This window comes from Augochlora pura, chromosome 3, assembly GCF_028453695.1.
Source record: "Augochlora pura isolate Apur16 chromosome 3, APUR_v2.2.1, whole genome shotgun sequence".
In the NCBI taxonomy this organism is placed as follows: Eukaryota; Metazoa; Arthropoda; class Insecta; order Hymenoptera; family Halictidae; genus Augochlora; species Augochlora pura.
In genome coordinates, this window is record NC_135774.1 from 18,980,918 (window position 1) to 18,997,288 (window position 16,371).

At 35.4% G+C, this 16,371-nt stretch overlaps 1 protein-coding gene across 1 annotated transcript in view; it reads left to right on the forward strand.

The window, feature by feature from the left end:
* LOC144478920 (tyrosine-protein kinase Dnt) overlaps positions 1–16,371 on the forward strand; it is a 218,485-nt gene that overhangs the window by 170,417 nt on the left and 31,697 nt on the right. The window contains exon 4 of the mRNA XM_078197296.1: positions 1,757–1,940. Within this exon, the coding sequence (XP_078053422.1) occupies positions 1,757–1,940 (184 nt within the window). The remainder of the gene's footprint in view (positions 1–1,756; positions 1,941–16,371) is intronic.

Sequence of the window (16,371 nt, forward strand, 5' to 3'; positions counted from 1 at the left end):
AATATTACTCCTATTAATTGTTATGATTGTTATAATTTTATAACGTGCAATGTATCAAGCTATATAAAGTAAAATTAATTCTATAAAATCATTCATAACATTTTATAGACTCCAAAAATTTGTATAAAATAATATTGTATTCCTTGTAACAAAAATGAGATTTATAAACAACTTATTGTTGTTAATATTTCTTTTAACATTGAATAGAATCGTATTAACAATTATCGATCCCGAATTAGGTGGTTAATGTTACATTTTGTTTACTTTTTTTTGAAAATGTTTCCTGCTAGTTCTTTTAGTTTGATAATACAAGCTTAAGTACGTGCACGTGTTTTGTTTAATACCCAACGAGAAACATTTTAGGTGCGAAGGTAGCTGAAAGTGAGTTATGAGAAGCTTGAGAAAATGAAACAGTCAACTGTGCCCGAGACCTATGAATATACGTATAAGAAGTTTACAGAAATGTCTTGTTCTGCTGGAATTAGTTTGGAACATTAAAGAATGGCTTACTACCTGTGTTATTATTCATAAAGTTTGATGCATTGCTGGTTCTAGACTTATAACAACCATGACAATTAATAGGAGTAACAGTGTTAAATAGTGTAACAGTAAATGATAGTGGTAACTACATGTACATATCAAATCGACTACGAATTAAATTGTAATTACATCATTATTTTCTACTATATAATTTTATAAATTATATATCTATGCCAACTAAATATTTTTTAAATATATTTAAATATATTTAATTGTCAATTTACTATAGTAACTCTATGAATACTATTTAATTTGCGAATTAATTGTAGTAACTATAAAGTGTATTAATTACTTAATATTCAAAACAAATAAATCTAAAACAAATTCTTTTCATGTTCAATAAATAGACATCAATGTCTGTCACGTTCTCCTTTGTCAAGTTATTCCACTATTAAGCGTTCTGAATATCGTCAGAGCCACTGTCATTTACGTGATTGGACATCCTGTAAAAAGATAATTCCTGCAGCTTTTATATTCCCTGTTCGTCGCAGATTTATTTCGCGAAAGCGATCGATAGTTACAAAACTTTGACAGAACATCGATCTCCGATCCAACATGATTAATGTACATTTTGATTTATCTTATTTTATTGTTCCTTATTGAAGGAACACAAATAATCCTTGTACCATGAATTATCTGTAGAATTATTTTCAAAATTCGAAATTGAAAAACTTTCATTTCATCAAAATTGGAAAAAGTTTATCGTTAAGGGTTAAACTTGTACAAGTACAAGAACCTCGTAGAAATGTCTTCGGAGAAATTGTTTGAATTTAAATTGAACCCTTTCGCTTCTGGAGTCCAGTCCGCCGTAGTGTCGTCGAAGTGGTTTTCGTATATACATTTTTTAAAATCTTAAATAATTACTATGCTTAATGAAACAATTATTGCTCAAACATAGCACGCATTCTTCACATTTTTAATATAAAAAGGCTTATACGAACGAAGAATTAACGAAGAATTTGTCATTAATCACAGATGGTACTTGTATACATATATCCGGCGCTCGAAGTGAAAGGGTCAGAGAAAGCGAATGCATTCTCTTGGTTTCCGGAATCAGTGCGAATTTGTTCGATACCTAATAAGATCTTTCTAATAATATCTAATCAAAATGGTTCCAAAGGTTCGAAGCACGATTTGCAAGCGAGAAAAATGCAAGAATGCAGCCAACTCTAAAAATAAGATAAAACGTTAATCCGTTTGATTATCATTTGTTTAGATAACGGAGGAATGGAGACGACTCCGAGGAACGACTCGGTTCGTTTGGAACCTGGACCTTTGGTAAACGGCGCCGGGGCGCTTTACATAGCGGCGACTTGTGCGTGCGCCTTAATATTAGTCGTCGGCAGTGTCGTGAGCGCCTTGTACATTCGCAACAGCAAGGCTCGCATACAAGAATCACAGTGAGTACAAATTCTCTCTCGGTTTGCTAAGAAATCCCGGTTTCATGCTCGAATCGCCTAAGAATATTATTCTTCGTTGCGAGCGATCCTTAAATTTACTGCGCGAGCAAACAGATTCCGCGTGAACTCGCGGGAACAGTCTTTCGGCAGCAAAAGCATTATCACGCTGGCTGAATAAATTGAGAATAATCGAAACTGGCTTTTCGGTTTGGCTACGTGTATGCGAGAAAGAAATATTTGATCGACGATGATACCCGTACGCTAGAAAGAAATATTTGACTGATCGCGATACGAACTTTGAACAATGCTCCTTTGTTGATTTTCAAAATTTGATACATCAATATCCTTGAAGGGTTTTCGACGACCTTCAGGTTCAGTAGGGACAAAGAAATTGTAAATTAGTAGGCGATTGTTGTACACTTTTATCTAGTTTCTTCTCAATTGAATATTATTACTTAAACAATATTTTAATTCTCTCTGAGTAAGAAAACAAATTTAGTTTTCTCCGTAATTGTCTCTAAATATTTGTTTTCTTTTTTTAAATGTTTAATTGCGTTATTCACGCTGCCATGAGCTTTTAATAGAAAATTTAATAGAAATATATTTGAAGAAAATTAAGAATACTAACGTAGAACTAATTACGTAACACAAAATGATACAGACATATTAAATAATCTGAGAACGACAATTGCGACATTAGACTGGACACTTTCACGCAAAATATAAACTATCTGCATAAAATATTAAGCTCACCTGTTTATTTAACAATCTCGGAAAGTTAAAATTTATATATTGACTTTCTTAAATCTTTTTAATCGCTTTTCTATATTAAACAGCACCAACTTATATTTTTTAAATCGCACAAAATCTACAGTCCGTTAATAATGCTATACGGGTGCAAAATCGACAAGATAACGAGTAGAAGCCTTTTATGCGATATAGTACATGATATTCGAATCCTGTTGCGAATTGGTTAAAATTACGAGTTTCTACTTTATCGTTTCGAAGCTTAGAGAATTGAAGAGAGGATGGCGGGTCATTTATAATTGATCCAATCTTCTCAGCGAGTCCCTCGAACTAGAACGAAACAATCGCGCAGTAACCGACGTCTCTGTGCAGTGAAACAGGCACAATTGTGCAACTGTCGAGCGTGTCCCGCTTATTAAATCCATAATTTCATTCACGCAGCGGATCGCTCGCGAATAAATCAGAATCAGGAAGGGGTGTGTGGATGCACGAGCTCGGTTACTCGCAAGGTACGCGCACGTCCGCCGGTTTGGCACGTACAACTGCTACTTTGATACGTGGAAACGATAGCTTCAAGCACAGTAGATTAATTTCTAGCTATTTCCATCTAATTTTGCCCCATTCGACACGATGCTCGCTACGTAAGTTTCACAGGAATTATAAAGACGATCTTATTGAGATCTTAGGCGATCTTTATTGTAATGCACACACACAAGTAGCTACGTTTGTTTCTCATAAGACATACAATCAGTCCCATAAATATTTGTACCCTCATTGCTTATAAGAGAAATCTGTTGAAATCAAGGGACGCATGTAAAATTTTGCAATAAACTTTTTATTATCTTATTTAATATTTTTGGATGTGACGGAAGTGGAAAAGTTTGGAGAAAGCCTAATACAGAACTAGAATTAAAAAATGTATAACCAACTGTAAAGCACGGCGGAGGCTTCGTGGTGGTGCGGGGCTGTATGGCGGCATCCGAGGTGGGTAAACTTGTGTTACGTACGGAGATTTTCTCCCGACGTTTTTCTTTCCTTCTTGAGGGCATACGCTAGATAACGTCGGCGGTGAACACGGTCCTTTCATTCAAAAATAGAATATCTAATTTGCCGTATAGGCGCGAGGTCAAGAAGCGTCACACGTCCCCGATTCTCGGTACCATCCGCGGCGTGATCTGGTCACGTAGGCCCGGTCCCCACTACCAAATTTTCTAGTTCAGCTGCATATAAAAGGGCTAAGATTTTTCTCCTCATCGGACTGTTTCGAGTCTAACCACGACGACGAGACGTTTGCAAGATCGAGCTCAGTTCTCTTTCACGCATATAATTACCTAGTACGTATACGAAGGTAGTTAGTCCCCGCCGGCTTGGTGCGTAAACCAGGGAGCGTGCCTTAGGACGATCGCGAATCGTACACTACACTTACACACTTGTAATAGACTGAAGTTGTTAGATTATATTAGTTTTACTTGCAATTCAGTGCACAAGTTATTTCATTCCATTTCCCAGTTCGAGTCAGTTGTTGGTAACGATCGCACAAAGATACACCTTTGCCGCTCGAGGTGTATCTATTAATATTTCTTTCGAAGTTACGAGGCAAAATTAGAATCAATCCAAAACCCCATTACCCTATCAGTGGCGACCTGTTGATGAAATAGGCAGCGGCCAGTCCACAAAACCTATCCCCAGTGGCGACCCGTTGATGAAATAGGCATCGGCCAGTCCGCGAAACCTTATCCTACTAGTGGCAACCCGGTGATGAAATAGGCATCTGCCAGTCCACGCATTCCTTTCAGAATATCCGCACAAACTCATTTACCTCCGGCCACGTGTGCAACTGGCCCTCGGCTCGTAACACTTGTCTTTATTGATGGAATTTTGGATGAGATAAAGTATAAAAATATACTCGAGCAAAATCTGCACTCAACTGCGATTAAACTTGATCTGGAAGATGACTACTATTTTCAACACGACATCAACCCGAAATATACTGCTGGGATTGTTCGCGAGTGAATACTTTACCACGTTCCCCATTTTTTACATACACCTCCTCAGAGTCCAGATACAAATCCTATAGAAAATTTATGGGCGGAAATAGATAAAAGACTATACGAGCATGAAATTTTCAATAAAAAAATGCAATAAACAAAATTTTGAAAGTTTTGAATAGTATTGAACCAAATATTACATTAAAACTGGTAGAAAGTATGCCAAATCGATTAAACGATATAATAAGGCATAAAGGTGGATCCACTAAATACTAGAAAATTAATATAAAGTAAAAAAGCTACTCTAATATGCGATTTTTTGACAAAATCTACACTGGTACGAATACTTCTGTGCACTGTTATTAGGTACTACGAGAAGTAAAACCAATATATTTTTGTTATTAGTTAATCAATTTTGTTATAATTTGGTATAAATAAACTTTATACATGTGTTCATTCATAATAAAAAGTTTATTGTAAAATCTTACATGCGTCCCTTGATTTCAACAAATTTCTCGTATAATCAATGAGGGTACGAATACTTTTGGGACTGACTGTAGCTATGTTTATTTCACATAGGACATATATCATTTCAAAAATTCTATTTCATATGAAATTAATATTATTTTATTTATTTTATATAAAATTAATGTTAAGTCTATATAAAATACTATTTTATTTGATGAGATTATTTAAGAGAAATAGAGATTAACAAGTCGTAATTTAATAAACATTCAAGCATTAGTTCCATGTCATTGTCGATATATCATTGATAATTTAAATGCTAGTTTAAATATGTTTAGAAAAACGTTGTAAATTTATATTAATTTAAGTGTCTTCTCACTTTTATTTGAGAGTTTGCAATAACATTATATAATTCGATCATGTTCTGATACGTCGCTGCACAACGTAATTAGGACAGTTAGAAAATACTACGACTGTTTCTACATACCATGTAATAGTGGCATTCGTCAATGTAAATCAACGAAATAAATAGCAAACTTCAATGTCAACTCCTGCTCGAGTCCATCGCGATAATTATCAGCTGGCTTCTACTTTCTCGTAAAATAAAAAATCGATTCGAGTAGCCAAAGATGTATACAAAGAACCCACCAAACTTCATTTTTATTGCTTTATAGGCATATTCAAAAAGAAATCCCATACAAATTCTAATTCCTCGAAAACGTTGATGAGTAGTGAATTTATAGCAAACGTCTGCTGTCTGCTGGAGATTGTTGGAATAAAACATCTAAAAATACAAGTTTATTAAATGCAGAAAAATTGTTTCAAACTGGTATAGAAGTTTGATCGACTTTAAAAAACAATTTTAAACCAGAAAGATGCAAATATGCAGGGTGTCTTGAAAACATTTATCAATCTAGATATGAGAGATAGCTGAGATCATTTCAAGCAACTTTTTCTTTTACAAAAATTTTCTATGAGGCATCGTTAACGAGTTATTAACGAAAAAAGTTAACCAATGAGAGGCGAGTACCTCTGGCGTGAGACGGCCGAGTCAATGAGACGTATTGGGCTTCACCCGTTCATTGACTCGACCGCCTCACGTTAGCCGAGCTTGTCTCTCATTGGGTAATGTTTTTCGTTAATAACTTGTAAACAAAGCCACGTATTATATTTTCGCTAAGGAAAAAATTGCAGTATTGGTGATTGACTATTTAATAACGTCGGAATGTAACAAGTTCTGCTCGAAATCTTGATCGCGAGTCTGACAGGATATTACAATGTGACTGGTTAAACGTGCCGATACTTGATTAAAAGGCGTCAGCTAAACTTAGCATCCTTTCTCATCGGAAGCGAAGATACGTAGGACACCCGCAGGTGTTCCCTAGTGCCATCCAGTCCAATTCATACCGAAATCCGTTACGAATAGTTCGCGTCGGCTCGGGATCAGTTGGCAGGATCCTTCGGAGGCCAGCTAGTGCTCGATTCTTCGCCGGAGGGTAGAGAGACAGTAGGCAGCCAGAAGATTTCCACACCCCGCGGGGTATTCGCCGGATAAGCTGGATAGGAAGAACTCGTCCACATGAAATATCCTTTCAATAAGCCCCGGTGATCTGTCGGTCGCTTGGCACGGCAGCCGACATTTTATTGCGCGGGTACGCGCCCCTGTTCCAGAGGGAACTCCTCCGGGGGAGGACGTCGGTGGCGGCAGGAAAGAGGGAGGGACCTGGTAGGAGCAGGGAGCGAGAGGAACCACTTCGCCGGTCTTTCCGAGCCGGATATTCTTCTCTCCGCGTGAACCACTTGTCTTCTTCGCCGGATGTAAGGATCGAAGATGACTTTAACACGTATAATACCTTTCTCCTATGTAATGACCGTGTAGGATGATGGATCTTGCGCCCCGGGACAAAGTGTTCTGCATAACATAACTGCGGTGTCGGCGAAGCATTTATTTTGCATACATCGAGCAGCGATAATACAGGGTCGGCGAAGGGTAGCTTGTGCACACGTGATATCTCCGTTATGCCTGATGTTAACAAAACGTGTAGGTAAGAAATTGCTGGTACAAGTATAAAGGAAGGATGACAGTTTTTCCAATGTCATTTTGAGTCGATTTTTCGGAGCCGTTTTCGATTTTGTTAACAATATGTCGTTCGGAGACACCACAATGGTGTAACACGCAAAACATCGCTCAACGGCCGGCGACACCAGAGTGGTGTAACACGCACTGTATTGCCTAATATGGCGTGGTGTTCTGTTGTTTTGCTTAAGCAACATTAAGTTACACACGTCAACAAGATTTTTGTTTTTATAAGTACTTGTGCCCTTTCTTCATGGCACATGAAACAAAAGATACGATTATTCACGATGAATACGATGAATTCGATGAATGCGATGCAAAAATCAATTACACAATATAAAAACCTGAAAGTGGAATGGACTATATGAAATACATAAAGGGAGTAGATCGGGCAGACTCTGAGTTACTATCCTATATGTATCCTATACGTATATAGAGAAACTACAAAATGGTCAAAAAAGATTTCCATATATCTCTTTAATTGCGCATTATTTACTGCCTTCAGGACATTTCAACATTTCAATACAGGACACTGAGAAATACTAAATAATTACCAAAGAAAATGTAAATAAAGAAATATATAAATCAAACAAATGTTACATTTATTTACATATGTATATTTTCGAAATTTCATGAAAATAAGGAGACAGGATTGAAAACTCATGAGAACTGACGATGAGATTAGTAAAACTTGGCAATTTGTAATCTCCCGATAACCTTAACCTCTTGCACTACAATAACGAGTCAGACTCGTGGTGGAGATTTCGTGCAAGCTCTACTAAATATGAATATCACTAATTTCTTTTACATTGATGTAAAAATAAATTCTTCTCTTATCAAAGAATAGAAACGCAGATAAATGTAGACAATACAGGAAACAAAAATTGTGTGGTCATAGTAGGAAAATTATTAAGTACGAATAAGTGTTAATCGTTATAGCGTGAAAGGAGCAATAGTGTAAGGGGTTAAGAACGACCAGCGACGAGCGAAGTAATCTGAATTAGTGCTGCCGGCGCCAAGCGAAGAAAATGTACGAGACTTGCGAACGGCAAAGTGTTAACACGATTTATAGCATTTAAGGCCATCTACAAATCATAATATTATATATGACTCAATTTGTTTCTTTTGTAAGCTACAATATTGCATTAACAAAAATACAACGTTGGATTTAAAAAATTGACAGCAACTTCGAACTAAAATCTTATCTTACATTTACATTCGTTACGTTTCTCCGCTATACAGCTTTTTCTATCATCGGGTATAACGTGTGCTGAAGATAAAATGGACACTCTGTATCCTGACAGTTTTTGAAACGAAATAACTGTTTTAGAATTGGATCGAATGGCTTGAATTGTTCTGTGATATTAGAGTAGTTAATTAATGAGAAAGACAATGAAAAGTCCAGGAAAATTGTAAAAATCTCCATCTTTTCTGAAAAACTGCGATTTTTGTAATATTTTTAGTTGTTAATGCTTACAGCAACACTGACAGATTTCGATAAATTTTTCAGCGTGAATGAATCGCAGAAATTTGCAAAACGCATTGCTTTGAACCGAATGCAACTATTTTTCTTCCTTAAATAACTTTACAAAATTGAAATTAGTACGTCAACATTTTTAGTTTCTTTTAATCTTTCTACGATTTTATATTTTATGTATTTTACCCTAAATAAGTAAAACCCATGCATAGTAATTATGATAAACAATGCATTTTTCTTAAGGTTATATTTTTCATTATCACGATAATTGCACGCTTCATAAATGACTGCAATAATGAGCAATTGTAAGTGGAAAAATTTGAAAAATTAAGAACTAAAATTTCGAAGCTTTTATATCATATTAATCATAGTAGATAAAAATTGAACATACAAAACTAATTAATTTAACTTCGATGTTCGTTGCGCGGCTTCGTTAAAACAATTTCCAGAGTCGCCGACATTTTGTTCTAGAAACACAGAGTACGATTCTGTTCGGCACCATCGCAATTAATACGCGAATTTGATTACATCGACTAACGAGCGACTTTCGCATAATTGTAATCGTATCATAACGATGCTACTCACTCGGGTATCGTTAAAAATAGTGGCAGCATTAAACGAGTGTTTTTCATTATCACGTGTCCGCAGAAAATTCGCAATTAGATCGGAGAGTTGCGGCGGATCGGAACACAGTTACGATCGTTTCAAAGCATCAGCTTCGAAAGAGTCGCAAACAACTTTAATTAGCTACGAGGCAAGAAATGTTATTCATTCCCGGTGAAAGGTTAGCTACGCCGCGCCGCGATGCTTCTATAACCTATTTTACGGTGCATACATTATTAACTATATCTGCCAGGAGGATCTTATCCAACAAAATTCCTGTAAAAGAAGATCTGAGACAAAGTTTCAAGAAGCGGAGAACTTTTCCTTCTTCGTCCGCTGCCCCCCCCCCCCCCCCTCCCATCCCCCCATCCCTCTCCTAGCTTTCCTCTTCTTTATGCAGACTTGTCATATTTCCTTTGAATATATTAATTCTTCCGAGACTTCCGGCACGGGATTTTACGCGCGATTTACTCACAAAAGATATAATTTCAATCCGCGAAACAGGATCCCGTTTCCTCTTCCTTATTTCGTTATTAATTTTCTCATTGCGACCATTTTATCGACGTTAATAAACACTCGTCCGCAGCTTCGAGAACTTAAAAAACTATCCCGATGCTTTTCTCTCGAGCAACGAAAGAAGATCCCTTCGTATCGTTATTAGAAATGATCTTCTCGTAGTTGGTTGTCACGAGTCGTTTACTTTGATCGAATTTATGTAATTGGAAAATTAGTACGAATCGAACACGACTGATAGAAAATGAAACTTGAGCATTGTTCATGAATAGTACGTGCGATGTTATTAATGAAATCAATGACAGCATTAAATTGAAAACAAGATTGACGTAATGTTAATAATCAGTTGGTTTTATGATAAGTAACGTTCGAATGCTATAATAATTACTAAACAATGAATCTTTGTACAGAATATAATTTTACTAAGTTGATTGTAAAAGCAGAATTCACTTCATTTCTTAATAATTTTGATACAGTGACGAAAATGGAAGGACATTGTCAAAATTTTCTGTCTCCTTGGTTTGAAATTTCACCTAGTCAATATTATCATAATTTGTCATAATTTTATCACAATTTCATCCTAATTGTATCCTAATCTTATCATAATGTTATCATAAGTTTATTTATGTGAGCCTTATTATTATTATATTACGTTAATTATGTGAGCCGTTTATTTTGATAGTAGGTCTAAATCCATTTTCCAAAATAATTTTCCTAGCTATTTTAATATTTACATATCTAGGTTCTCTCTTCATTTTGCAGGGAATTTAAACTAATATACATATTTAAAATCAGAATGATTTTGTGAAAAGAAAATTAACTGGTAAATAGAATGACAAACATTTTTTGAAGTGGCTTGAGTCCCATTTTGAGAATTTGAAACAGTTATGGAACTTAGTTTTATGGAAATTAGTTTTTTAAATTGCTCCCACCTAGTTGGATGTTTCATAATTTTATGCTATAAAATTCTATGTATTTTTGTTTTTATACTTACATCTTTTTAAAACTTAATAATATTTCATCATTGCTTTTGAAAGTGACTTAAGACCATTTATGGTCATTAGAAATATTATATTTTAAAGAATATTTATTATGCTAATTGGGTTAGTAAATTACATACCCTCGGAAACTACCACGTTATTAATTAACAATATTTTTCAATTTGTTAAACCACGAATCCTTAAACGTTTCGATTTTAAAATAAATGAACTCGGACCATTTTCAATATAAATAGTTCACGCGTTGATTAAATTCACGTAAAAGTGACGATTGCATAAACTGGTCACTCTTTGGCGGAAACTATCATAGTTCTCGGCTGATTTTTTACGAGTGCATAGGGTTTCCACTGGTCCGCAACGAAATAAATTCTATTAACAGAAGTATCCCCGGAGATATTATAGCCGTCGCGTTATTCAATTAAAACCCTTATGAAGTATAACTGTAATTAAGAGACGCTCTTTGCGTTACTCGCATTAAACCTCGAGTGTACGAGAAATCTACTTAACTACGAGCACGGAGGAGAATCTCTCGGTTGTGCATATTAATTACACGTTCAGCGAAACGATAGTTGTCTTTGGTATTAACGATTTAAATGTTCTCTCGTGGCTGGCCGCCGCGCAATATCTACGAAATGAATTCCAAAGGCGGTGAGAGATTCGGAGAAGAAAAAGATAAAGCGAGGCAAGGACGCTGGCCAGCACGCCATCTTTCCCCCGTTTTATCTTTATCTCCTTTCGCTGCTTTTCCAATTTCCCACTAAGTGGCTCAATTGTCCTTTAGTGGATTTTATTAAATCTTTTGAAGTCACCAATCGTCATTTCTGTTCCCTTTGCTGTTGATTCGCACACTTTCACTTCTACCCTGTCTTCGCCGTTAATGAAAGCAATTTCGGTATTATTACTGGCACATAAAATTGAAATCCTACAGAGAAATACGTAAAAGTATCGGACAATTTTCTGACAATAATGTTAAAAGAAATTTAAGTTGACCTCAAAATCGATCTATTCAATAGTTACTTTATACACTGCAGATCTTTAGGGCAAATAAAAATGATCCAAGTTGATTGGAAGGAATGTATATTGGATAAAAATATTTTTTCATACTTAACAATTATAATCGGTTAAAAATAATGTGATAATATTTTCAAAGTCCTTTTAGTTTGCTTTTTTTATTTGATCTATTTATTTCTGACATAGTTTTGAAAAATTATAAAACATGCAAAACTGGTTGACAAAAGTATTCACTCAAGTTCGAAATTGCTTTAAGAATACTTTTAATATAATGAAATAGTTTATTCCACTCCCCAAGTACAAAGTAACATAAGTTTATTTGAACATGGAATATCTGATTAACATAGCAAGATACAGCGAATAGAAGATATAAATGACATAATAAATACAAGTAAAAATAGTGTTGAAAGTATCTAATATTGATAACGTTTTTAAAAATGTGTCCCGTAATGAGAGTAAAAATAAACATATTCAACTTTACTCTAAACAATCGCAAGCCATGCAGAAACCTGAAAATATTTTAAAAATGAAATTCAAATAATACATTCATCTTTCTGTAAAATAAAAATTCTCTGCATCTGTTGCAAAAAGGAGAAATAATTCAGAAGTTTCATTCTTCCTGTAATGATTTGATAATGTTGAACTTAGCACGATCATATTATTTAAAATTTATGTATCGTTAAAATTAAGGACCAACAGTTGAAACTTTCTTAATACAAAAATTCAACATTTCAAAATATTATTTATGAATTCTGCTCTAAATGTATCAAGAAAATTATGATTAATAGATATGATTGCTCTTAACGTTGAAATCAAATACCTTTTCAAACCATGTTAGGTACAATAGAATAAGATTGAAAAAAGGAAATTGAATTTCTTTTTCCAGACTGTATTAAATTAAAACCGTGTAACACGTCAGTTGCAGTAATCCTGATTACAAACGAATAGACTCCGTAGTCTGCATATAATTTGCACAACATTTTCGACGACGCGCAAGCAGCGAAATACCTATAAAAATGAGAACAAAAGTAAAGATCCGGCACTTCCTTTGCAACTTTGTAATAAGCCGATGTAAAAGCAGCCGGTGGAAGGGTGCGGTAAAATTCTTGCGGCTACGATGGAAGTTACGTTTATAATGCAAAGCTAAGTAGCTGTTCCATCAGTACTTCGTCAGGAATTGTTTAAATAACGGCGGCAGTCGGCGGCCTAATATTTTCCAGCGTTAATACACACCGGGTGTTTTTATGGTAAGGAATGTTTATGGCAGCCGCCTCCCTTTCTTCTCGTCGGTGTTCCGCGTCGAGGAAGCCTCGGCATCGGCCAATTGTCTCTCGAGGGATATATTAGCTCTTTTGAGACTCTCCGGGCTGATAACGCACGGGAGAACGGAGGCTGCTCTGGATCCTCTCCTTCTCTGCCCCTTGCAGGCTCCCTGCGGGGCCGAGGCTACAGATTTTACATCCGCTCGCTCGAGTAAACACAGCGTACACCCTCGCGCCCTCTCGCCCTCTTTGCCGAGCGTCTATCTCGACGCGCAAAGGACGATTTTAGGGTTCGACAAGAACACGCCCGGCCTTTGCGGCCGAATTCACCGCTCGCGAATGAGAAGAAGAAAATCTGGCTGCCTCGCAGTCTGTTGAATGAATTAAACCTCCTTATACGCCCGTCGTACTCCCTTCGACTTCGTCAAGCAAAATAATTAACTTTCTTCGCTTTTCTTAAGCGGGGGCAAAACTGTCGCCTCCGCTGGAATACTGAGTTTTCAAAAATCATATTCAACGCGATTTATTCGACGCCCGAACTTACGATCTCCTTCGATGCATTTCTGTTGGTATTATTTCTAGGTAAGGTAGTATTTGTAATTATTATTATTTTGAATTATATTAGTTTTTATTACTCCGTATCAGAGTTGAGTATAATTTGAATAAATCCTTCGTATCAAGTTTTATTAGAATAATCTGAAACTAAACAGGGTTCGTAGAGGCTCTGTTTCAATTGACAGAATATTGAATCCAGTGCTTTTTTAACATATATATATATATAAACTTCTCAGAAAAGTAAAATAACTTTCGAAACGATTCTATAGTTAACTATAAAGACACTGTAGTTTCAATCTATAACTAATATTTTGGGGTTGTGTGTGTCATACAGGAAAGAAATCTTAATGTTGTAGTATTTATTTACACGTTGAATGGCAAATTAAAAATTTTTGGTGGTTCTGGACAATTTATGTGTGGTTATATTTGCATTTCTAAATTATTGTGGATTTAATCTGCTCCGAAATTGCATGTAAAACATTGTAAGGCTACCACGATTAAATAACAAACCAATCATTTGCTCTGACTTTTATCAATTGAGTCCCGTAGAGTCTCGTATTAAATATTATAATATAAATAATAGTAATATTTATTTTATCAATATTAATACTAATCATAATAATTATAATGACATTAATTATAAATATTATATTATAATATAAATTCGACTTTCGTGTAGTATCATGCAAGAAATTAAATGTAAAATGTAACTTTATTGTGCAAGATGGAGTGAATTGTAGTTGTGTCAATAATTGTGTCAGTATAACTTAATATAAAATCTACATTATTTTAAATGGTGAACAAAAAGTAACGTCACATTATGCCACGTGACTTATACAAATATTTTTTTTAATAATAGACTGTAAACTTGTAGACTTTTACAAACGTAAAGTGAAACGATTAAAGTGAAAATGTATATGTACAGTACACTAAGAAAAGAATCGCTAATACTATACAGGGTGTTTTTCAAATATTGTAACACCGGGAAATGGGGGGTAGCTGAGGCTATTTCAAGTGACTTTTTCATTTTCCGAAATGCAATCTGCGGCTTTGTTAACGAGTTATTAACAGTTAAAGTTGGTTGCGCACCGACGAGTTTTCGTGCTGCTGCGCACATGAGCGCGAACGATTCAGGGACGACTCAAGCCCGTCTCGGTGACAGGAGCCACGGCCACGTATCGCCTCTGAGCCGCGTTCGATCATCAAATAAGAATTTCATGAATTTCACAAATGTTATTAATGAAAAACTTACCAATGCAGTTGTAAATGTTGTAATCCAAAAGTTGTAATCCACGTATGTAATCCACGTATGTAGAACGGCACAGATTACACTAATTTTCACTTAGGTTTTCACTTTCACTGCACTATTATTTCACACTGATCACGAATTATTCAACAATTAACACATGTCCGAAGTTTTCAGCGTTATTTTGTATGGCCCTGAAAAGGGTCGATTAATTTCAAATACGGAGAAGTTATTCAGTAATTTCAAATACTTTTTAAAGAACGGTGAAGTTACAGGGACGAAATCTCGAACGAAACTGACCTTCTCCACGAAGATGTTCACACAGACTGTGTCGATTGTCATAGCAACGGACACTAGGTTTTAAAGAAATTTGAGATGCTCCGACGAAAAAAAAGGTTTTCCAACCATTGAACAGTGAGCCAAGTTACAGTTTGTACTAATGTATTTTTCTAATGCAGTAATCCATCGTTTCCGCTATCTAGTTGATAAAAATTCGTTTCTTTCGATGCTAATCTTCAGAAATGTAAATAGATCAATAAATAGATTCTACACGTACAAAATTTGAATCACTCGGTAAAAACGAATCATTCGATATTAAGAACATTTGTTCTATAATCTCCGCTGTAATATCATCAATTTGAACTAACCTTGAGACAGACAAAGCCATAATGCTAATGCTTCGTCCAAGAAATTATTCTTTATTTTTACGTAAATCGTGAATACTGATATTATAATTACACAGCGAACATTATATATTTATGAAAAAAATATATGGGTCAAATACAAACAATAGTGGCATTAGAACAATTCTATTGTTACATTAGTGTCACCTCCTTACGAATATTAAAAAAGAGGAAAGACGTTTTACCTAATTTATGTCCCAAACAATTTACTTAGACAATTTTTATTTTACAAAAAGACCTGCAGTTAAATTATAACAAAACATATTTCTAGTTATTTCGATTTCTTTATTCGAATACAACACTGAAACAAAAGCATATGTTCTAGACTAATGGAATAATTTCAAGGAACTTGACTTATGAAACAATTCGAACCATTTTCAGTGACTTAGTCTATCATATAAAATCGATTCCTATTTTTTTTATTAAAAAATTATTTTATTTTAATAACTTTTAATTATTTATATTTTCCGTAAAAAAACGATTTAATCTAGACTTCCAGTGCGTAAGGTGCAGGATCAGCGAGATAGCGTACGCGCGACCCACAAGGAGTCAAAGCTTCGATAAAAAAGGACAAAAAAGGGATTCTTATCGGCTGAGATAGACACATGTCAGCAAGCAGAGAAACGCAATTAATTCCAGGAATAGATCGCGAACAAAAACGGGCGAACAATTAATAGGGTAGTTGCGTTTCGCCACGCCTCGTCGACGGAATCGTTATCGCGTCCTCGTCGAACGGCGGCGTTGCCCCGTTCGAACGCGTTAGCCGAAGGGTAGAAATAAGCTAACTGAAGTAAAAGAAATCGAAG